The sequence below is a fragment of the Mercenaria mercenaria genome, chromosome 19 (assembly GCF_021730395.1).
Source record: "Mercenaria mercenaria strain notata chromosome 19, MADL_Memer_1, whole genome shotgun sequence".
NCBI lineage: Eukaryota > Metazoa > Mollusca > Bivalvia > Venerida > Veneridae > Mercenaria > Mercenaria mercenaria.
Genome location: NC_069379.1, coordinates 3,566,301 through 3,590,090, shown reverse-complemented (window position 1 = coordinate 3,590,090; position 23,790 = coordinate 3,566,301). Strand labels below are relative to the sequence as shown.

General features: G+C 36.7%; 1 protein-coding gene across 1 annotated transcript; it reads left to right on the top strand.

Moving 5' to 3' along the window:
• Positions 1–7,518: 7,518 nt before the first annotated feature.
• LOC128551279 (zinc finger protein 879-like) lies at positions 7,519–19,020 on the top strand. The gene is made up of 2 exons (XM_053532049.1): positions 7,519–7,585; positions 17,614–19,020. The coding sequence occupies exon 2, from the start codon at positions 17,881–17,883 to the stop codon at positions 19,018–19,020; it is 1,140 nt and encodes a 379-aa protein (XP_053388024.1). The 5' UTR covers positions 7,519–7,585; positions 17,614–17,880.
• The last annotated feature ends 4,770 nt before the right edge of the window (positions 19,021–23,790 follow it).

Here is a 23,790-nt window from a genome sequence, read left to right as displayed (position 1 = left end):
AAAAGTGCTTACTTCTATATGTTAATGTGCGTATCTAGAACCTTACGAATGCTATCCGTAGCAATAAATATTTCTTCCATTAAATTGTGTCTTCCTTGTTTGTTTCCCCACATGAATCAGAGGTGGGGGACTAATAATTTCAGACACAATGTCGTTTATCAAATAGTCACGGAGAACATACCCCCTGCCCGAGGATCGAACTCACGACCCCGCGATCCGTAGACCAACGCTCTTACCTACTGAGCTAAGCGGGCGGGCTGCTTCCTTCAAAAATAATGCAATACAAACATTTCGTAAATGATATTGTAATATATTATTCCCTATATTTCACTACAATAGAATACAAGGATAAATATCAAACAAAGGCACGTTCGAAGAGAAAAACGCTACCTACCTAAATCCCCTTCCCTATCCCCCAAACCCCACACACATAAGAAATTGAGCAAATGAAGAAACAAATTGAGGCACCGCTTTTGAACAGTCCGTGGCCAAAACACAACTGGGGAGCTTAAACCGGTTTACTGGGAACCTAACCTCACACTTATCATGTTCCAAAATCACAGACCAATATAAACAGTCGACGGTATCTCCGCCAGGTTAATCACAAGCATTGGCAGGAGAAAGCAAGCTTTATAGAGCACAAAAGTGATAAGTAAATTTATATCAAGCAAAAATCAAGAACCAAAACGCATGTACCCAGTTCTTTGCAGACGACAGAGCATACTAGAGGGAACACAGTTACAGGGCAGATGACAAATAGCAATACAGCTTGGTCTCGATGAGATTTATGAACTAACTGTACATAAAAGATTCCTCTGCCTCTTCCGTAAGGCACAAAATAAGACGAAAGCGTAGAAAGATTGAACACGAATCTTTCGTTGTCTCTCAAACCCATTGTGTCATAAACTTTTTTAAATATAACGTTCTATGATTTTACTTAATAAGGTTAGAAAATTGCTTTGACACAAATCTTTCGAATTATGTAATATCCTTATAAAACAAAAATTGATACATCTTCTGGTTAAAGGGTGTTTGTTTTAAATAATTAGTGGATTTGAAAACAAAATCCGAATTACGATAGTTTAGCAAAGTATTTACGTTACTTATGATATCGGTACACTTGCTGAAGAAGCTAGTTGGTATACAGATAATAGTCAAGGAAATCCTCAACAAGACTACATAAAAGCTCTGGCAAATATAATTAATTTAGAATATACATCCCATAATATATTGGCTGGGGTACATCCTTATCACGGTAAACTACAATCAGAATAATCTTTCTTGTCATACATTTTGGTACGTATAATATTCTAAAAAGAAGAGAGATGTAAATCTACAAATGAAGCGTTATTATCTGAGTTGTAAGCGCTCTTTAACCGGAGATTCCGGGGATAAATAATACCCACCACTTTGGAAAAGAAACACCGGGTTATTTATATCAAAATATCGTCCAGATAGCGTGATGTCTCTTTAAATGCTGTTAGTAGACCTTTCTAACGTAAACGTAATTACGAAACGGAATACTGAATCCGTAAAATTTTAGGCTAATTTGTGGTCTATGGGAGACAATTTCATCCAATAGTAATGCAAAAGTATCTCCCTTAGACCATTATTTGCAAATAACATTTACGGATTCAGTAATCCGTTTCCGATTTACGTTTACGTTAGAAATGTCTAGTTAGGAGTAATTTAATACTGAAACATAACTAGCACATATCGAGGGCTGAGCGCGAAACTATTGTAACTGTATATGAATAAAGAACAAGATACAATAGTTTCGCGCTCAGCCCTCGATATCTAGAAACAAAAGCACATTCAAAATGCCAAGTTATTTTATAAAATAATAAAAAAGTGTCTAATATGAACTTGTCCTGCACATATATGCATAAAATGCTATCCAATAAATAGTAGTTTTCACGAAACGCTCCTGGATAAACAGGTCATGTTAAATCATCGCTGGTCCGTAAATGTTCGTTTGGGAACGTCAGATAAGTTTGAACATCATCGCTGACTTGCTCAGATATAAACCGACGAAAGAGATACTTAAAGGCACTTTACCAAGACATCTCTGTTAGTAATACTGATACCTTTCCAATTATTGTTCCAGTACGTAACTTTTGGAAAAGCATGAAATTGATTTTTCCTTCTTTTGTCATTGTTTCCCTTTCCCTTTGTGTAAACGTGTCCCTAGCTACGCTGCTTCTCGCTGAAAGTAGAGTTCCTTTAATGTATCAACAAAACACGAAGTCATTGTGAACGATATATTTTAAAAGTTTTACTTTGAAAATGCAAAATCATATTTTGCAGACATTTTCTTAACAATTTTTCCTAATGTTGGTGATCCACAAAAGAATACTTTCACTTTTCTCTTACGTTCGGCCTTTATTGCATTGAAGACCTGAAAATAAATAAATAATAACCTCTAAATTGTTCTTGCATTTCAAATTCATGATATGTTCCTTCAAACACGTCTTTCTAAAACTATAGGACCTTAGTTTTATAGCAAAGTATATTTTCACAATATTGCTGCAGACATTTGGCTCAGACCCTAAAACTTTTTCACATGTGGTTCTCTTCCGGACCCTAAAATCTGACAGAGATTGAGCACTGTCAGCTGTATTCATATTAGTTCTCATGTTATCTATGTCACAAGACAAAACCTTTTGATATTATTCAAAACCATTGCAGATAAGAATACCCAATCATGAAGTACGATATGTATTGCAAATATCCTATCCCGAGTTTCAACGTCTAAGATTTTATACAAAAAAAAAAGTAAGAAAAAAGATTTTGTACTTGAACTTATGACAAAGTTACATATATTATTCTGTGTCAAAAACTCTTGTATCATCTGACGCCAGCTTGATTTCCAAAGTTGGGAAAATCTGGAAAGTAGATCCTTCGGGAGTACCGAGAACAAGGTTGCGGACGTCTCTAAATTGCTTTTTGGACTTTTAGCATGTGTAAATGTTGAGTTCTGCTCAACCCGGGGCTAGAGGGCGTGGACGGTAGCATGCATTTCCACTACAGTTCATGAACAGGCTCAATCAAACAGAGCATGCAACATTTTATTTTGTCATGTTGAGCGACCTGTGAAGTTTCTACTTTTTCTATTTTACTTTTAGTTGCAGTCGCAGTTCCTTATAACATTTTGCGTAAGCAGACTTCAGTTATGTTTGGTTTACCTAATTCCAGTCTGGCCTTCCAAGCTTTGTTTTTGTTTTTAATCCACTGATTAAAAAGTGGGCCGATGGTCTAGTGGTAAAACGCTTGACTGTCAATCCAGAGGTCCGGGGTTCGAATCCCGGTCCAGGCACTGGAAATTTCTGAGTTGCTCTTGAGTGTCTCACTGGGCCTCACTGGTCCCAGGAAAGACGGCTTCGCGTGTATCGGTGCTATACAACGGGCACGTTAAAAACCAGACTGTCTATTCGCAGAGAGCTAGGCTAAGTTAGCCGGACACGTCTGTATCTAAAACGTTCTCTCTCTGTTCTAGGGACTTTATCTCACTCTGTCCCTCTGGTCAGATTGCTCTGTGTCTGTACTAGTAGAGGATGAATTTCGCGCCCTGTGTGGCTGCGTCTGCTATATGTAAAGCGCCTTTGAACATGTTGATCATGAAAAGGGCGCGATATAAATCTGGTATAATAAAATAAACATAAAATAATTAGATTACTATTGTTGAACATCACATCTACAGTAAAATATCATTCTAAACAAGTTATTATCATTCAGCTTTACAATATTACACTCTGTGTTTGTTCAATTGCTAACATCATATTAAAAAGGTAGAGCTAATACAATGTACGAGGGACGTTCAATAAATAATGTTACTCCGTAAGAAGTTCCGTAACCGTTGGTTATTTTTAAATGCGGTTTTCGGCACATTATCGAGCAATTTATTGGAAACAAAATGCCATAAGAATGATAAGAATCGGTATATTCAAAGTAAAAATATAATTTTTTGAGTGAGGTGTACTCATGTATACTGCACCATAGCAAAAAATAGCTATAACTTAGGTTTGTCCTGGGCATCCAGGGTCTCAGAAAAAGAGAATAACTTGTAAAATCACAAAATTCCCTCATTTTTCTACGAGGTACAGCAAATCATAAAGAGTTTGAGTTTGTTTTTAACTATTTATTGCGTTTTTAACAACACAACTAAAACATCTAAACTCGATGTTGACTCCATTTAGAATGTGTTTCATGTTGCATTGCCTTGTGGCTCTCTACCAAAATTGTTCAAATGATGCCCCTTGGGTGGAAAGAGGCCCTGCCATGGGGTTCTCAGGTTTTACATAGTCTTAATATTTAAGAAGAAACTTTAAAAATCTTCTTGCCTGAAACTGCCAAGCATAGTTTTTTGATATTTGGTCTGTTGCTTGCCTAGTGTTCCTCTACCAGAAGTGTTCAAATTATGCCCCTGGGTCGAAAATAGACCCTGCCCTAGGGGATCACAGTTTAACATAGACTTATATAGGAAGTAAAAAAAAGGAATGAATGAGAGCGATTCATCAAAGTTGTAAGAACTTGTTTCGCAATCGAGAATTGAGAAATTAGTATCAACTTAATGAGTACATACGTTTTAGGTTCTTAAGGATTATATATATATATATATATATATATATATATATATATATATATATATATAATGCCTTCTGTTGCCTTTACATACGTTAGGGTTTCACCTGGCGAGGATAACTTTTATTTACACTGTCTTGTGACTTTGGAACATGGTGGGAGTATGAGTGAGGTTAGGTGCACCATAAACCGGTTTAAACTCCCCAGTGGTGGTTTTGTCGCTGACCGTTCCAAGGCGGTTCCCCACTGTGTTCCTGTATTTGTTTGTTTTGTCCTTATGTATCACAGGGTGAGAAAAAAATGTGCAGCCAGGCCGTTCCGATGCTCTACCGACTGAGCTTTCCGGCCGCCTACACATTTTCATCCCGTTTTAATATTCAAGCTCTATACCGTGACATATTTCCCCACCATTTTGAAATTCGTCCTCGAATTTCAGCAGGTACTTTATATATTTTAGCAATTACAGGCGTCGGAGACTAACCAGTGTAATGCCGTCAGGTCCCATGTTGGGCGCCAGGGTGAGAAAAATGTGCAGCCAGACCGGGACTCGAATCCGGGGTCACGGAATACCGCTCCGATGCTCTACCGACTGAGCTACCCGGCCGCCTATACATATTCTCCCCGTTTTAATATTCAAGTTCTATACCGTGACAATAAGAATTAAGTAATGCAAAATGCAGCATCCCTTACACCCCGCCAAGCACCGGCTTAAACGGGGTCTCTTACACCTCCAGGGGGCTTCGTGACCGAGTGGTTAAGGTCGCAGACCTCAAATCATTTCCCCTTCACCGATGTGAGTACGAATATTACTCTGGGCGTTGTATTTTTCATGCGAAGAAGCCATCCAGCTAGGTTACGGGAATGTCGGTGGTTCTACCTACGTGCCTGCCCGTTTAGAAATAATGCATGGAAGGGCTCCTGTCGTCTTCCCCCACCTTCAAAGCTGGAGTGTCGCCATATGATCTTAGTTGTGTCGGTAACACGTTAAACCCAACAAAACAAAACAAACAAGATACGCCTCCATGGTCCCCAGCAAAGTATCAGAAAGTATATCAACACAGGATTTAAGTACGGGAAGAGGTTTTTATTGTTTGCACATATTGTCAATATTCATCAGTACGGTATATTCTTCTAACAGAGCAAAGTTATAACATATATTCGTTCTCGCCTCTCCTCTACTGTTCTTACCCTCCAAGTCCATGTGCACACGCGCACGCTGAGATTTGGGTGAGAAGTGACCTATAATTATCAAAGTTGTGCATCTCTATTTTGGTGAAGGAGTAACATCTTAAGTTTCTGACAACGCAAATTCTATTGATACGTTATTTACATTTGTATGTCAGCAACAGTTCACGGCACAATATTTCTATATGTCACCCAGAATTTAGACCAAAAAATGCACTCGGGGTAAAAGTAATGGTAAAGGTCACATTTATCTAAAGCTGCCAACATGAGCAACAAAGCTCTGATATCAAAAAGCAGATACTACTTAGCTACACCTAGGCCACCGTTTCATACCTATTTTTCAAATATTTCTGGGCCTGTACACTACCGAACTCAGTTCACCAAACCGATATATTTCATTTGTTGCAATTATGTCATTTTAATTAATAGCTTTTTACTATATTGCACCTTGGTGTATGGAAAAGTGTCAAAATTGACTGCGGTATTATTTCTCCATTTCCTTACATCTACATCTACATCTACATCTACATCTTTCACCCAACCGTCGATTTTCGACTATCACTGGGCGGCGCTGTCAGAGAAACAGTTGTTAAAGAAATGATATGTTACAATGTTAAAAGAATAAAAGCTAAAAAAGACAGTATGCTACAGTTAAAATGGGACAGAGGCAATAGAATTACATACTGACCACCGCCAGCCTCTCTCTAAAGATACTGAGACTGGGGCTAGATTTAATATAAGTTGGTAGGGAGTTCCAGAGCCGGATGGTCCTTGGGAAGTAGGAGTTAGAAAAGTACTGAGTGTGAGACATGGGGATTAAGTAATTTAGGTTTCTAGTTGGAAAAAGATGAGATTGGTCGACTGCAACTGTCTGGATCCTTATTTTATAAAACATTACTGATGAATTATGTAACCTTCTATATTGGAGTGTATTCCATTCTAAAGTTTTCAGCATTTGTGTAACACTACTGGTGTAACTGTAGTCGTACATGACGTACCTAGCAGCTGACCTTTGGATATTTTCGACTTTGCTAGTGAGGATTTTTTGCCAAGGATGCCAGACGCTTGAACAGTACTCAAGTTGAGGACGGACATAGGTGTTATAGGCAGCCTATAACCTTTTTATTGTCAGTTTTGACATTTCGTTGTTTGAAGCGAAGAGTGGAAGTTGCTTTGGAAGTGATATTGTCAATGTGTTTGGACCAGTTTAGATCTTTGGAAATGGTTATGCCTAGGTATTTAGCTGCCTCACAAGTTTTTAACTGTATGTTGTGAAGTTTGTAGGGGTAGACCACAGGAATTTTCTTTCTAAAGATTCTAAGGACTTCACACTTGTCACCTTATACGCCAACATTAAGCTGATGTTCGTACGTATTGAGTGTACAATAAACTGACTAAAGGTTTAAAGGCTTAACGTAGGTTTAATATATGGGGATGTGTTTTTGGTGTTCTGTGCTCCCGAAAACCTACCCTTACCTATTGTCTTTAATACTTTAAAGAACTGTCTTTCAGTTTTAATTCTTATATTCTGTAATCAACGACACGCACCCTGCCCATAATACTCGTGAGAGGTGTGGGGTAGTATAAAGATAGATAGATAGATAGATAGATAGATAGGTAGCTAGCTAGCTAGATAGATAGATAGATCCAATGTGTGCGTGCACTCAAGGCGGGAGAATTATTTTACACTACTGTATGTACGGTACAGTACGGAATATTAAAGCAACATATATTACCTCCCTTTCTTTCAATACCACCATTTGTAACGAATAAACCCTTTATTTGACAACATAAATATTGCCCATTTTCAACAACCAAGGTTAGTTTATTTTTATATTTTCCTACACATGATAACACGGGTGGTAAACGAGCAATCCAATTCCCGCCGGGAATACGCTTATAGTGGGTTTCATACTTGGCGTTTAGACGTCGAAAAAGGCTTTGATAGTAAAAATGTAAAATGTCAGAATATTGACTGTCGAACGTCAAATGACAACTTTTTCACGTCTAATTATTTGGAATATGTCAGGTGCAAAAACAGGTGCTGGTGTTGCACGTAAAAAAAAAGACGAAATTGAGGTAGATCTATGTGAAGTTATGATTTTGCTTAGTATGAGACTAGTTCTGGCTACCATAACTTAACTGACGCTATTTTTATTTTCTGATGGTCGCGTCCATTAAGTTATGGCGAAACCCCATTTGGTTAACTAACCAGTATCAAACCGCAACATCTCGCACACTTCTCTCGTGAGAAACGGATGACGTCATGCAACAGTTCAGAGCACGTGGTTATTTTTGAAAATCAAGATCAAAATTTCACTTATTAATGCATTTATTTTAATCATAAACATAACCAATTTCGATAAAAAATCATAAAAAACATATCCTAGAAAGTTTGAGTTCTCAGAAAAGGTCAATAAATAACAATTCTATACCGAATATTGGTTTTCAAATGAAGAGTACCCTGATCAGGTGACAACTGCAGTGGCGGACACAATATTGCAGACAGTGTTACCAATTTGAAACTTGTGTGTATAACTTGTGTTCAATTTATGTTGCATGGATTATTTTATACCAGATCAAAAGAAAAAATAATTAGAAACATTTTAAAATAAAAGGTGAGTTCATTACATTTCATTTGATGAAATTATAGCGTGACAGACTTCTGGCACGATTCCTGGTTAGGTTTCAGTACGGGATTCGTTTCAGCGCAGAGATCCATAACAGCATATAAACATCTCTGAGCTGAATATTTTTAGCTAGTATGAGACAAGAATAACTTTTCTCGAAAAAAGCAAAATTCTATTTGTCACAAATATGATAATATGAAATAAGGCAAAGCCTCAAAGGGAGCTCAAAGAAATCGGATTTAGCTAAAAAATATTATGCATCATTTATTTGTCACAAAGAAACTATTCCCTACTCACAAGAATTCAGGAGAACCCATTCACTTGAAAAAGTCTACATTTAGTGTCACCATACCATAAATCATTAAATGGGTGGACGGATAGCTCAGTGGTTTGCACACTGGCCTTCCAATCCTGAGGTCGGGGGTTCGATCCCCGGCAGCTACTCTGGAATTTTCAGAAATGCTTTTCAGAGTTTCCCACCCAACTAGAGGTGTACTGGTCAGGAACCCAGGCAATCCTTGTTTGTATCTGTGCTATACACTGGGCACGTTAAAGAACCAGGCTGTCTATTCGAAACAAGCTAGGCTAAGTTAGCCGGACAAGCCTGTATCTGATTTCTGATCTCTCTATCGTGGGGGCTTTGGCTCACTCTGTCCCTCTGTCCATCGCTCTGTGTCTGTACTAGTAGAGGATGAATTATGCGCCCTGTGTGGCTGCATTTGAACTATGTAAAGCGTCTTTGAACGTGAAATCGATCATGAAAAGGGCGCTATATAAATCTGGTATAATAATAATATAATAATATACATACCTGTAACAGTGAATATCATACGATGCAAAAATTATGGGAAGCCGGTGTTATGGATGACGTCATTACCGCGTTCAGGTTTCTTTCTGCTTATTAATGGCCGATGCTTGATCTTTTAAATGAAAATAATATTTTTTTCAAACAACTGGAAAGCATTCTTTCATTATTGTTGAGTGATGAGTATTTTTTAGCAATTGAATGAAGTTCTGTATTCACTCCGGAAAGAAGTACTTCCTGTGAGCACCTATCTGTTAGGGTGCGCTTTTTAAGAAATTCCGACGGAACTTTTCAAATCCATCGCCAAGTGTGGAAGTATACTTTCGTTACCGTCAAGCTCGATTCTCGAGCAGGCCCTTTGGACCTGCTCCTCGAGCTCGCTAATACATCATATGTGTAAGATATCTGGTTTTTAATTTATGCTTCGGCTCTGTTATCACAAAATCTCAGGCGACACGAAGCATGAAAAAAGTATGAAATCAACAAAAATGGGAGTTTTTGACCTCATATGCCTAATCTGAGGACATCTGTTTACGCGCAACTCCATTCCAGGGGCGCAGCTGCATTCCCGATTATTTTTTTGCCAATCTTTTCTCCAAAAACATCATTCCATTCAAGTGTATGTAATATTCATGACTGTTTTACATGTTTTGATCATTAGAAGCGTCACATTTCCAGATAGAAGGCACAAGAGTTAGAAAATTTGCATTTTTCATGATTCCATGCTTTTTTGGCAGCTCGAGCCAGCAGAGTTTTTGTGATAACAGGGCCGATTCTTAAATTAATAAGTTGGTATTTCACACATATGATCTTTATTCATTTTTGTGTCGAATAGCATTTTGCTTTTTTTCAAAAGCACTCGTAAATGTGTCATTATTTACAAAAACAAAAACCCATCTACCTCGATTTTGTATATATTGATGCGCAACACCAGCACCGGAAGTCGTGCAACCCATTTTTAGCGTATTCCCAGTGGGAATTGGACTGCGCGTTTACCACCCGTGTGATAAGGGTCAGTGCTTCAAAAGAGAAGAAAATGATGACATTTGCTAGGACATAAAAGAATCTACTGTTAAGTAAAAAGAAAGGGCAGTGGCCAAGTAGTTCTATAAATGAACGTCGGGCTTCAGTTTTTACGATTTTGACATTTCATATAGTCCAACGTTTTATCAAATTTATTAATTTCCCGTTAGAGCGTTCCGCAAACTTTCTTGCGGAAGGTTTTACAGGTTCACGGTGGAAGTGACTGAAAAGCGATAACTAAATACCAGCAATGGACAAAGAAACATATTTTACACACCAATTGAACATACTGTCTTACTGATAATATTGAAGATCTGTCCGCACTTTGAAAGTGAAATTTACATCCATTCACTTTGGCAACACAACACGAAACTGTCAAATCTTCTTTATTATAAAGAATAATTTTAGATGAAAATATATTCTCATGGTCGGCTTTGAAAAAAATGCGGCCCGTTACTAACGTATTGGCTATGTGGTATGCATATGTTTATAATCGATGGGTGTAACCAGCTCTTATTTGGTTATAATTTGATTAAAAATTATTTCAATAAATTATTAGTTCATATCAAAGCAGTTTGAAAGGCGAGTCCACATGTATTCGGCGGTACCCATGCGTTAAATCATGGCTGCAGATTTTTCACTAGTGCCATAGGCTAAACGCATTTTCATCTAAGCATGTATAATTGATTCTATATATTTATTCAGTGTTGTATTGTTCATGATATTTCATTTAATTACGCTAGAAGAGTCTGTGTAATGTGTCAGGGAACTGATTGGAGGTGCAGTTTTAGTTACGCTCAACCAATATAATTATCATGTGTTTGAGAGTTTTCATACATTACACTTCAGCAAAATGAGGTCAAAATCTGTACTATGCAAATGGCTGTCATTCGATTAAACTTGACACGGGACATGATGATCATCCAAATATAGAAACTTGGCACAAATGTTCACCACACTGAGACAACGTGCAGAGTGCTTGTTTCGGATGACTAGCTTCAAGGGCAAGGTCACACTTAGGAGTGAAAGGTCATATATGACTTTGCTGTGTCCGCTCTGTAGCTCTTGAACTGCTTGAAGGATTTCAAAGAAACTTGGCACAAATGTTCACCACACTGAGACGACGTGCAGAGCGCATGTTTTGGATGACTCGCTTCAAGGTCAAGGTCACACTTAGGAGTCAAAGGTCATATATGAATTTGCTTTGTGTATATTGCTCTGCATTGCAGTGCTCTTGTTTTTTTTTGGCAGATCCTTTTTTTTGTTCTCTTATAATAATTTTTTTGTATTACTTCCCTTTTTTGTTACTATGAATAGCTTATTTTGAAACTTTTTTTATTTTTGGCTGTAGGGAAAAACCGAGACCACTTTTCTGTGGTACAGCATGGATGGTACATCCAATTTTTAGATGTATCTTGACATAACATTACCTGGTAAGAATTTTTTTATGGACTTAGAATTTTTTTTGTAATTTCTTCTTTTTGTTGTTTCTGTCCTTTGGGCTTCAACAGTCAAGTTCTTTAAATTTTACTCCCATCCTCTGGTGTAACCCTTCGGGCATATATTGCCCCGCTTGGTGGCGCTCTTGTTTACATTTGGTCAGACTTTGCTAGCACTGGCTGGGTATCAAACATGGCAACTGCTGGACCTTCTTCCATAACCCTAATCAATTTAGACACCTTAGAGCCTAGCTCTGAGCTTAGTTTTCAGTCTGTTTTTGGATGAAAATCCCCTTTCACATGCAACACTGCTCAGTGGTACAGTAAACACATACTTTGCTACAACAGTAAAGTCAGGAAAAGTCACTTTACTTTGTATTTCTCACACACATTTTCAGTGATTTTCCCTGCAGTTTTTTTAAGCAAACATTTGAATTGTAGATAGTCATTCATCATGTTGGTTGGGTGAGTCAGGCCTGGGTAGTTTTCAAGCGGCCCAAGCCACTGAACAATTTTGCTAAGTCTTCATTACCATAGGCTGGGTTTCCTAAGTGAATGTTGGTAGGTGACTAGGGTTCAGAATCTTGTCTGCAGTGGTAAGAACTATTATTTACGACTCCTAAAAGCACATTAATAATAAATGTGATATTTGCGCTGTGTAAATGTTAATCAAGCTGAACAATAGTTTTAAAACAGTAAATGTGTTTACATGAAAAGAAAACTGTATTATATCAGTGTGTGTTATTAGCTCACCTGTCACGTAGTAACAGGGTGAGCTTTTGTGGTCGCCCATCGTCCGTCCCGCTGTCGTCCGTCCGTTCACATTTTCATTGTGAACATGATAGAGACCACATTTTGTATTTGATTTTAATCAAACTTGCAAACAACTTGTATGGGCATAATATCTCGGTTCCTTTCGAAAACTGGCCAGATCCTATCATGGGTTCCAGAGTTGTGGCCCCTTAAAGTGCCAAAATTTGCCATTTTTGTCTTGTGAATATCATAAAGACTATATTATCCAATCAACTTTAATAAAATTTGCACACAACTTGTATTGGCATAATAGCTCGGTTCCTTTCCAAAACTGGCCAGATCATGGTTTCCAGAGTTATGGCCCCTTAAAGGGCCAAAATGTGCTATTAGGCTTTTGCGGCCATATAGAGACTTCATTTATTGTTTGATTTGATACAAACTTGGAAAATATCTTCAGCAACAATAAATCTTGGATTACATGATGAATCTGTCAGATCTAATGATAGGTTCTGGAATTACGGCAACTGATTGACCACTAAAAGAGCAAAAATTGGTAGTTTTTACCTTGTGAGCACAATAGAAGTGACATTTTATGTTAACCACACTTACACCGAACTTAAGTCACAATAAGATCTCGGTTCCTTTCGAAAACGGACTAGATTCCATTATGAGTTCTAGAGTTACTGACCCTGAAAGGGGCAAAACTTTCAATTTTGGTCTTTTCAGCCATATAGAGGTTTCATTTATGCTTTGATTTGATACAAACCTGCACAGAGTGATTATCCTGATGATCTCTAGGCCTGGATCGAAACTATGTCATGTCGGGTCAAAATCTAGGTCATCAGGTCAAATAAAAGGAAACGACTGTAAACAACCTAGAGGCCCCATTTATGACCATATCTTCATGAAACTTGGTCAGAATGTATATCTTGATGGTTCCTAGGCAAAGTTTGAAACTGGGTCATATGGGGTTAGAAAACAGGTCACCCGTTCAAATCTAGGGAAAAGTGTGTTAACACTCCTGTTCATTTTATGTGCATGAAACTTGGTCAGAATGGTTGTCTGCATGAAATATCATATGAATTTTTATCTGGGTCATGTTGGGTCAAAAATTATGTCACAAGGTCAAATCAAAGAATTCTATCTTCATGAATTTTGGTCAGAATGTTTGTTATCATGAAATCTTGGACAATTTCATATCTGGGTCATATGGGGTAAAAAACTTAAGTCATTAGGTCAAATAAAAGGAAATGCTTGTTTACACTCAAGATGCCATGTTTATTGTTCCAGTCTTACTGAAAAAGTTGTCAGAGTATTTGTTTCCATGTAATCACTAGGTAAAACATGTTTTCCTTGTTATGATGTGTTACACAGGTGAGCGACCTAGGGCCGCCTTGGCCCTCTTGTTTTTGCAAATTTATGTTACTTTTTTATATTTTACTAATTGTCATGTACATGAAATCACAACTTCAGCAATACTTCACTGACTGAACGTTGCTTTCGAAATTTACTTAACTCAAATCACCATGTATTTTGTCGGTATTATTGATCGCGATCATATTGAATAGGTAAAGTATATGCGCGCTGGGGAAAATATTTCATGATGGACCTGTGAATTCTTTACTTATGGGTGAAACAGGTCTCATAAGCGTAAATACGACTAGCTTCTACTGGTTATAAAACATACCGTACGATTTGTTGTGAATTAACTGTTGTTGTACTTTTAGTAGTTCAACCGCCACCCTTTTTTAAGATCAACATTTAAAAAACACGTTTTTTTTTCATCCTCAAGTAATAAGTAAGTAGACTCGCCCAGTTTAATCAATCTAGACGCATAATCCAAAATCTACACATAGAGCGCATACTTCACCCGATTTACATTCGGAATATTTTCACGCGTTTCGGGCTTTATCGTATGTTTAACATTGGATTTTTGAACCGTCCAAAGATGTTGGAAATGTTTGTCTCATTGTTTATTTTTTTTTAATAAAAATGTTACTGCTTTCATTGTCTACCACTTTTTTCCACCCTTGCCTGAAAAAACAGTAATGAGTTTGTACACTGTTCAGACAATTGTGCTCTGTTGAAATTTAACCAAACACAAGTTTACCTGCATAAACAGAAAGCATGATATGTCACCATGCGCGGGTCCAGAGGGGGGGGGGGGGGGGGACCGGGGGTCCGGACCCCCTCTGGAAAATATTTAAAAAAGGAAAGAAGACAAGAAGGAAAGAAATTTGTTTTCGAAAAAAGCAACATTAGGACTGCATGTAAAGTATATGCGGCTGCTGCTACATACGACCCCGACATAATTCATATTATTTATCTAAAAGAAACTAAGAATTTTACCTTCAAGAAAGCTTGATTTTATCATTTTCCCAAATTTAACAGATTAGTCCATAAAACTGTCCCAGAATGCAAAAAATGAAGTGCTAAATTTCAAAATTTCCAGGGTGCGGGGGGAGGGGGAGGGGGCAGGGGATCGGACCCCCTCTGAGAAAATTGGCTGTGTCCGTGCATGGTCACTATACCTGTCCAGTACTGGACATTATGGTAAACGCTTCTTTCCTGCACAAATGACAATTTCGCAACTTCTGTCCGGTTTGTACAAATTTCTGGCCGCGATAAACCATTTGACTTGTCATGTACTATGATGTTGTTTACATTTGGAAGTCAAGTGTCTAGGGGTACGGATCCGTACCTGATCTGATTCTAGCGGTAAACTGATTCTAGCGATTCGGATCGTTCTCTTAAGACAATCCTGTTAGGGATTGTGACGTCTAGGGGTACACGGAGTCCTTTTTCCAGATGCTGTATGTAAATAACATATTATCTTTTGTTGCAAATGAGCAGAACGGTTGTACCTGTAAAGCATTTTGATTAAAGTTTCAGTTTTATATTGATTAAGTCTTATTTGATATTTAATTTTCTACGAAACTAAAGATATAAACAACCCACAATATCTGGAAAATGGAGATAACTCCTAACAGTATTGTCCAGAGGTACGGATCCAGTGTTCCCAAAAACCCCCAAATTGGGATTTTTCATCCCCAAAATGGTACTTTGTACCCCCAGTTTTGTAGACAGCTATTACACGTCTCCTAGTGTGGGGTGCAAAAGTGCAAGAAAAACTCAGTTTTTACCCCCAACGTTAAATGCCAGTGGTAACACTGGTACCGTCCTCCTAGACTCTTCAAATTTACATTCACTATATTAATCTTTTTTTCTAGCATACTAGGAAAAATACTTGATTTTTTTCCTTATCTTTAGTATTTTAGCTCGACTATTCAAAGAAAAGTCTAGCTATTCTATTCACCCTGGCGTCGGCATCGGCGTCACACCTTGGTTAAGTTTTTGCATGCAAGTACATCCAGCTATCATTTAAAGGCATATAGCTTTGAAACTTATTTATTCTTTTGCTAGGTCAAGTACCAACTTCTCTGGGTCGAGTTCCATAATTCTAACATGTATTTTGAGCAAATTATGCCCCCTTTTGGACTTAAAAAGTTCTGGTTAAAGTTTTACATGCAAGTTACTATCTCCAAAACTAATGCAGATAGAGAAACTTCACATGTGTTTTAGGTTTATAAAATTAGTTGATAGCACCAAGTCCCATAACCCCGACCTGCGTTTTAGCCAAACTATGCCCCCTTTTTGACTTAGACAATCCCGGTTAAAGTTTTGAGTGCAAGTACATACAGCTATTACCAAAAGGCATATAGGTTTGACACTTATTTTGTCTTTTTCAAGATGAATTACCAACTTCACTGGGTCAAGTCCTATAACCCTGACATGTATTTTGGGCAAATTATGCCCCTTTTTGGACTTAGAAAATTCTGGTTAAAGTTTTACATGCATGTTACTATCTCCGAAACTAATGCAGATATGGAATTGAAACTTTACATGTTTCTTCGAAATTATAAAACTAGTTAATAGCATCAAGTCCCATAACTGACCTTAACTTTAGCCAAATTATGTTCCCTTTCGAACTTAAAACTCTATTTATATTTAACATTTTGGGTAATATTTTCCTGCTTCTGTGACAATATTTCGAATAGTCGAGCTTGGCTGTCTTACAGACAGCTCCTGTTTCATTAGCTTTCTTTAGGGTACTTACTGTTCCTTTAGTGGTATTTAGTGTCCTGTTAATTGTCCTTAGTGGTGTTCGTGGTAATATGACCACTTGTATGGTTTATGAATTTTAGAATTGATGTTATCATCCCCCGCCGATGAAATCGGGAGAGGGGTATTAAAATGGCGTTGTATATCCGTCCGCAGCCTTTTCTCAGTAACTAGCAGGTAGAATTTTATGAAATTTAAAATAAACATGAACCAACATACTGCGATGATGCCCGCCAAGTTTTGTTTTCCCCTTAGAGTTATTGCCCTTGATTTAATGAAAAATGCCCAAAAATGTCCGTTAGCAGCCATTTCTCAGTAAATATCTGATATAATTACATAAAGTTTGAAATAATTAGAGAACCCGCCCGCTTAGCTCAGTAGGGAGAGCGTTGGTCTATGGATCGCGGGGTCGCGAGTTCGATCGACTGGCGGGGCGTATGTTCTCCGTGACGATTTGATAGAAGACATTGTGTCTGAAATCATTCGTCCTCCACCTCTGATAATTCATGTGGGGAAGTTGGCAGTTACTTGCGGAGAACAGGTTTGTACTGGTACAGAATCCAGGAACACTAGTTAGGTTAACTGCCCGCCGTTACATGACTGAAATACTGTTGAAAAATGGCGTTAAACCCAAAACAAACAAAGAAATAATTAGAGTTATTGTCCTTGATTTGAAAATGAAAAATCAACGTCTGCAGCCATTTCTCAGTAACAAGCCGGTAGAATTTCATGAAACTTGAAATAACTATGAACCAGCATACTTCGATGATGCCTGTCTTTCTTTTTATTGGTCAATTTTCCTTAGAGTTATTGCCCTTTAATTGTTTAAAAATCTACAGATTAGTAAATAACCAGCCAACATGTGATGTTTTGTACCCTCACCAAAGCATTCATTTTGTGTTAATTTGAATTTGACTATTGAAATTATTTGCTTCTTAGTAACATCCTTAACTTTTTGCCGGATATAGTTGTTTGCCATTCCTCACCACAAACCCTTTCGGCGGGGGATACCAATTCATCGAATTTGCTTGTTTAATCATTATGTTTATAATAATATTTTTTCTCCTTTTTTCAGAAAGATCTGCCTTCTGCAAAAGATATCAAATTGAATGGAGTTGTCCACATATGCTAAAGGACCATACAGAGAAGAAAAGAAAAATGCAAAAACAAAGCCGAAGTCATTAACACAACTATTATGTATTTATAAAAATATTAAGTGTGCTTGCTGAATTCACAACTTGAATCTATGATTATATACATGTACTTGTATGCTTCGAAACTGAAGGGCACGCAGATAAACTCGGACAGGTGTGTCAGTGGTCTGCATAACAGAAAATAAATCATGGAGTCACAAAATTCCAGGGAACAGAAGAGTTTAAAACCTGTGGTTGTGTTTCAGTATAAGTGTGACATATGCAAAATATATTATTTCACTCATAGAGAATTATTGTTAAAACACAAGCGTATTCATGAAAGTGATGAAACTATCGCGCTCCCATTTGTGTGTGGAATATGCAGTACATCCTTTTCAAATAAAGAAATGTTAGAGACACACATTCATTGTCATGTTCAAACTTTCAAATCGAGATACCAGTGCATCATATGCAAGATCTATTTTGCAAACTTCAAAGACTTAAAGAATCACATGATTACTCATGTAAGTAGGCGCCGTGTTCAATGTAACGTTCCACTAACGACATACAGTGATGAAACACAGAAAATAATGCCTTTAAAGTGTCCATTTTGTATGGAAACGTTTACATCTTTATTGAGTTTAAATAAACATATGGTGATTCATGCAGATACTAGACATAGCAAGTGTAAAGTATGCAAGAGATTGTTCACATGTGCAAGAGATTTAAATGAACATATGGTGATTCATGCTAGTGAATGGCCTTACATGTGTGGAAAATGTAACAAGCCGTTTAAGACATTTGGCGCTCTAAAGGAGCACCAGCGCATTCATTCAGGGGTTAGGCCTTACATCTGTAAGGCATGCAGAAAATCTTTTCGATCATCGGTAACTCTGTGGAGACATAGACGCATGCATACTTATGCACGCCCATATTTGTGTGAAATTTGCCGGAAGTCTTTTACTGGGAAAAAATATTTTGATATGCACAAGCGAATTCATTCTGGGGAGTATTTATACAACTGTAAAATATGCCAGCGACATTTCCTGACTTTATATCGTTTTAAGAAGCATGTGCGGTTTCATACTGGTGAACTCCAAAATCACTGTGCAGTGTGTAGAAAGTATTTCAAATCATTTGAAGATTTAAATGCCCACACAAAAATTCATTTAAGTGGACATCTTTGTGAAATCTGTGGAATACTGATCAAAGACGAAGCAGCTTTAAGCAACCACATACAAATTCATACATGTATTCGACCACATGGCTGTGAAATATGTGGACTGTCTTTCAAAAGTGCAGCAGGATTAAAGGAACATGTGCAGCACAATCATAGATTGAAACGTTAAAGCTTTTGAAAATTTGAAATGTATGAAGTCATTTATAATGAAGATATGTAAACTGAAATTTGAAATGCATGAATTATTTCATTCTAATGATGGAAGATCATGTAAAAACAGTGAAAATTTTGAAGTGCATGAAGTATTTCATTCTAATGATGGAAGATCATGTAAAAACAATGAAAATTTGAAGTGCACGATGTATTTCATTCTAATGATGGAAGATCATGTAAAAACAATGAAAATTTAAAAGTCCATGAGCTACTAAATTCTGAAGATGGAACCTCTTATCAATGTAAAAAATGTAACGGAACTTTTAAAGACAATGAAAATTTAAAAGTGCATGAGCTACAACATTTCAATGACGAAAGTACTAACCAGTTTAAAAAATTGAGTGGATCTTTTGAAAACAATGAAAAAGTAAAAATCCATTCTAATGAAAATAATTTCCGGCGTAAAATAGGTTTACGTCTTAAAAAGCAATGAAAATTTAAAAAGTAAATGAACTTTTTCCCATCTAGGAAAGGAAATTTCAACAATGTGACATTTGAAAAAATTTTAAATTCCAGGGGTAAAAAACTTACCCCCCAACACCGGGCGCATTCTTTTGGGGTTGTTGGAAAAACCTTTAAATTTTACCTGTGGGATTAATTTCCCTTTGGTTGCTTTCGCTTTTAGGGGAAACCCGGGGGTGTTTTACTGGGAAAAAAAGATGTGTATCTTCACAAACCCATATTTGGATGTTGTTTTTTTACTTAGCTTTTAAAAAAAAAAGGTAAAGCTTTTGCATTTTTTTCCCCCCCGGTGTCGGCTTTTGCCTTTGTTTTTGATAAAAAATAAATTATTTCTCTTTTTTTTTTAAAGTGTTGACTTGAAAAAAAAAGGGTTTTTTACACTTTTCAAAATTTTTCACCAGGAGAAAAAATTCCCATAGCATGGGGGGCCTCCGTGGCCGAGTGGTTAGAGTCTTTGCTTCAAACCATATGCCCCTCATCGATTTGGGTTCGAAACCTCTTTTGGGGGCGTAAAATTTCCCTTCCGTGAGGAGCCATCCATTTTGGCTTGGGAAGGTCGGGGGTTTCTCCCCAGGTCCCGCTCGTGTTAAAATTGTGCACGGAGGGGCCCTGGGGGTCTTCCTCCACCATTAAAGCGGGAAAAATTCGCCATATCCCAAAAAGGGGGCCCGGTGCAACTTTAAAAACCCCAAAAAAAGAAAAAAAAATTCAAAACACTGATGCTGACAAGTTAAGTTAGGGCCCTTTTTAAATTTTTTGGGGGAATTTTTTTACTTAAAAAGCTCAAATTAGAGTAAAGGCAAAAGGGGAAAAATTCGAGTATTTTGGGCCCTTGTTTTGTGACGTTTTTAGCTGTTGAATAAATAAAATTTTAAATGCCCCCTAGAAAATAATGTTTCGTAACAATAAAGTGGGCTTTTATAATAGTAGTTTGGTTTAGATTGTTTTCTAAAAAATGTTCCCAGATGTATAGATCGGCTTCTCTGGGAAAACCTGATTTTGGGAACTTTGCTTGATTCTCTTTGCCCAGATACCCCCTTTTTTTTCTTCCCAATGAAATTTTTTTTTGGGTTTTTCCTTATTTTTAACGTTTAAAAAGAAAATGAAATTTTAATTAGGTTATTATGCTTCTATAAAACCATTTTGGTTCGGGTTAAAAGTAAAGGGTCAAGTCTTTTTTTAAAAAACCCAAAGGGGACGTATTTGTTATGACCCTGGGGCCCCGCCGTCCGTTTGCAATTTGTTTTCCGCTCTATAAACCTTTTTGAACACCACCCCCCACACGAGACGTTTTTGCAACTCGTGTTTGGGAGGCTTGCTTCGTTAAAGGTCAAAACTTTGGGCCCAAAGGGACATAGACTTCTTTTTGGGTTGCTATGAAATCTTGAACTGTTAAAGGTTTTTAAAGAAACTTCGCAAAAATGTTTTTCCAAATTTTTTTATGTTTTCTGTACCTGGAAAGGGTTTTTTTGTGGAGGGAGAATTTTTTATCTGTCGACTTCAATTTTTTTTTTTTTGATTTTTTCACGTTTTTTTCCAGTTTTTTGGGATTTCAACAGAAAAGTTTTTTAAAATTTTTGCTCCCAACCTCCTTGTATAATAATATCCCCCTTGGGGGGGCGTTTTAACCCCCCGCTAGGGGGGCCCCTTGGGTTGAAAATTCATTTCATCTCCCTTAAAAATAAACTAAAAAAAACTAAAATCACTTGAAAAAATCAAAGCCTGAATTTTGGGGGGTTGCGGGTTTTGCTAGTTTTATTTTAAATTTTAAAATTGCCAATTTTAAAATTTATCCGTAAAAGAAACAAATTTAATACTAATTTTCCCCATACTAAGAAAAAAACTTTTGCCTGCCCTTTAAATAACAGCTGGAAGTCAGTTATGTAGCCAAGGCGGGAATTTCGTAATCGTTGACATTTTTTTTTTTAATCAAAGGGCCCTTTTTGGAAATTGGATCCCGAGGATGAATAAGAACTATTGATCATTGATTTTCCCTCCGCATTTTTAAGGAAGGGAACTATTTGGGTGTAGAAACTTTAATTTTTCCCCTTTGGATTGTTTTTGGAATCAAATAAAGATCCCTACATGATCGTAAAAAAATTTACACTTAACATTGGTTAGGGGAAAAAACCCCAAACCCAAAAAATGCTTTAAAATCATTGACGTACCATACAAAAATAAATTGAGGGAGGGATATAAGACCCTTTTCCCTTTTTGAAGGGTGTTTAGGGAATGGACCCTTAAAAATTTTTGAGCAATATTCGGATGTCTTTTCGGATTCTTTGGTATTGATTTAAACATAAAAACCACCCTTTACCCCGAATGTTGAAACTTCTTTGGTGATTGGGAAAAACAAAAGTGATTTGGGGCCCCTTTTGATTTTTTTGGGGCACTCTTTTTTTGGTTTGGTCACAGCAGAAAAAATGGGGTTTCCATTTTCGGTCTATAAATTTTTAGAAAATTTTTGACCAAAAAAATCTTCAAACTTCATTGGGGGATAGCTCTTGAGTAAAGACCCCCAATCTTTTTGGGGGTTTCTCCCAAACAAAATTTAAGGTCCCAGGAGGTCGACATAGAAAACTCTTTTTCCAAAACAAACGATGATAAAACCTTTACCCAGAAAAGTTGAAACTTAATGGGGTGATTTGCATCAAGTAGTTACGCTTATTGGGCAGGGGTCACTCTGTCAAAGGGCAAGATAAGTGGGGCTTGAAAAGGGAAAATCTTTTTTTTTCAAAAACTTCGAACCACTTGACCCTTGGGAAAGTTGAAAACTTCTTTTGATTGGAAAATGCAAATTTTAAAGGGCCCTATTTTTTTAGGGTTTTTCTTGTTAAAAGGGCCCAAAATTTTTAGGAACTTTTAACATTGAAAAGCATTTCCCATCAATAAATTTAGAACCCCTTTTCCAGAATGTTGAAATTTCATAGGAAATTGGGTTGCAGAGTAAAGGGCCCTATTGTAACCCCAAAAATCAGTGTCTCTTTGAAATTTCGCTCCTTTCCTTTTTGGGTTTTTGGGCCCCACGACTTTGCAGTGGGGGGACTGCGGTTTTTTTCAAAGCAACTTTTGTTTTATGCTATGTTTAAAAATGTCATTACTCAAAAATAGTTTTGACCTTTTTTGGGACATTTGAAAGGGTTTTTTTATAAATTGTTTTTTTTAAAACAGATAATATATTTCCATTGCCACTTAAAGGGAATCTTTGAAAATTTTTATTTTTAGGCATTTTTTCCTTTTAAAAAGGGTTTTTGATTTTAAATTTGTTTTTGTTCCCAAAAAAAATTTACTTAAAAATTTTATAAGTTTTTTTTGACTATCTGAAATTTTTTAAAGGGAATGGATCTGTAATGATAGACACAAAATCTGTCCGTTTTCTCTCTAGGGTTTTTCCGTTAAACAGAGGGAAAAAATATTGTAATTTTTTAAAAGGTTTTTGGGTTTTTTTGGGCCGTGCTTTACCCAAAAAAAGACTCTAAAGCCATGCCCGTCCGTCGTAACGACGCACAATTTTAAATTTTAGCATCGTTCTGCAAAACAGAAAAAAAATTGGGGAAAAGCCAAAAACGCAAAATAAAAAGTGAATTGTTTTTGTTTTTTTATTTAAAGGCCAGATTTACTACAAAATTTTGGTTTTTCCCCCCCCCCCCCCAAATCCCAAAAATACAAAATTTCCCCTCTTATCTGCGGGTTATCACAATATTTAACCCGAACTGATTAGGGGGGCAATTTGCACCAGGGGCCCCCAAATAGACCATGAAGATGTGTGGGAGTGGAGTTGAAGGGGAAATTAAAATTTTTTTTTCAGTGAGTGGGTTGATAATTAAAAATTATTATTATTTTGATATTTTTTATAGATTATAATAAATATTACTTTTTAAAGTTATAATAATAATAATAATTAAAAAAAATCCCTAATAATAAATTATTATTATTATCATAATAATTCTTTTTATTATTTATTACATTACAATTGGATGGGTTTAAAAAAAACCCGTAATAATATTCAAAAAAAAAATGATAATAAAAACCAAAAAAATTTTAGTGAAAACTTCACGTGAGTTCTTTGTGCTGACAAAAATTAAAAAAAAATTATTGTGTTTTCCCTCTTTACTCAATTTTCATTTTTTTTTGTTGCCAAAAATGACTTTTTTTTATGCTTTGCTTTATCCTTTTAAATGCACTATGTTTTCCAAAATTTTTGACGGGTTTTTACAGATTCTGCCAGCTTTTTGATAGTTTAAAGTTTACATTTTTCTGAAAA

Excerpts from the sequence above, each read along its gene's own strand:
- LOC128551279 (XM_053532049.1), top strand. The coding sequence starts at position 17,881 with ATGGAGTCACAAAATTCCAGGGAACAGAAGAGTTTAAAACCTGTGGTT.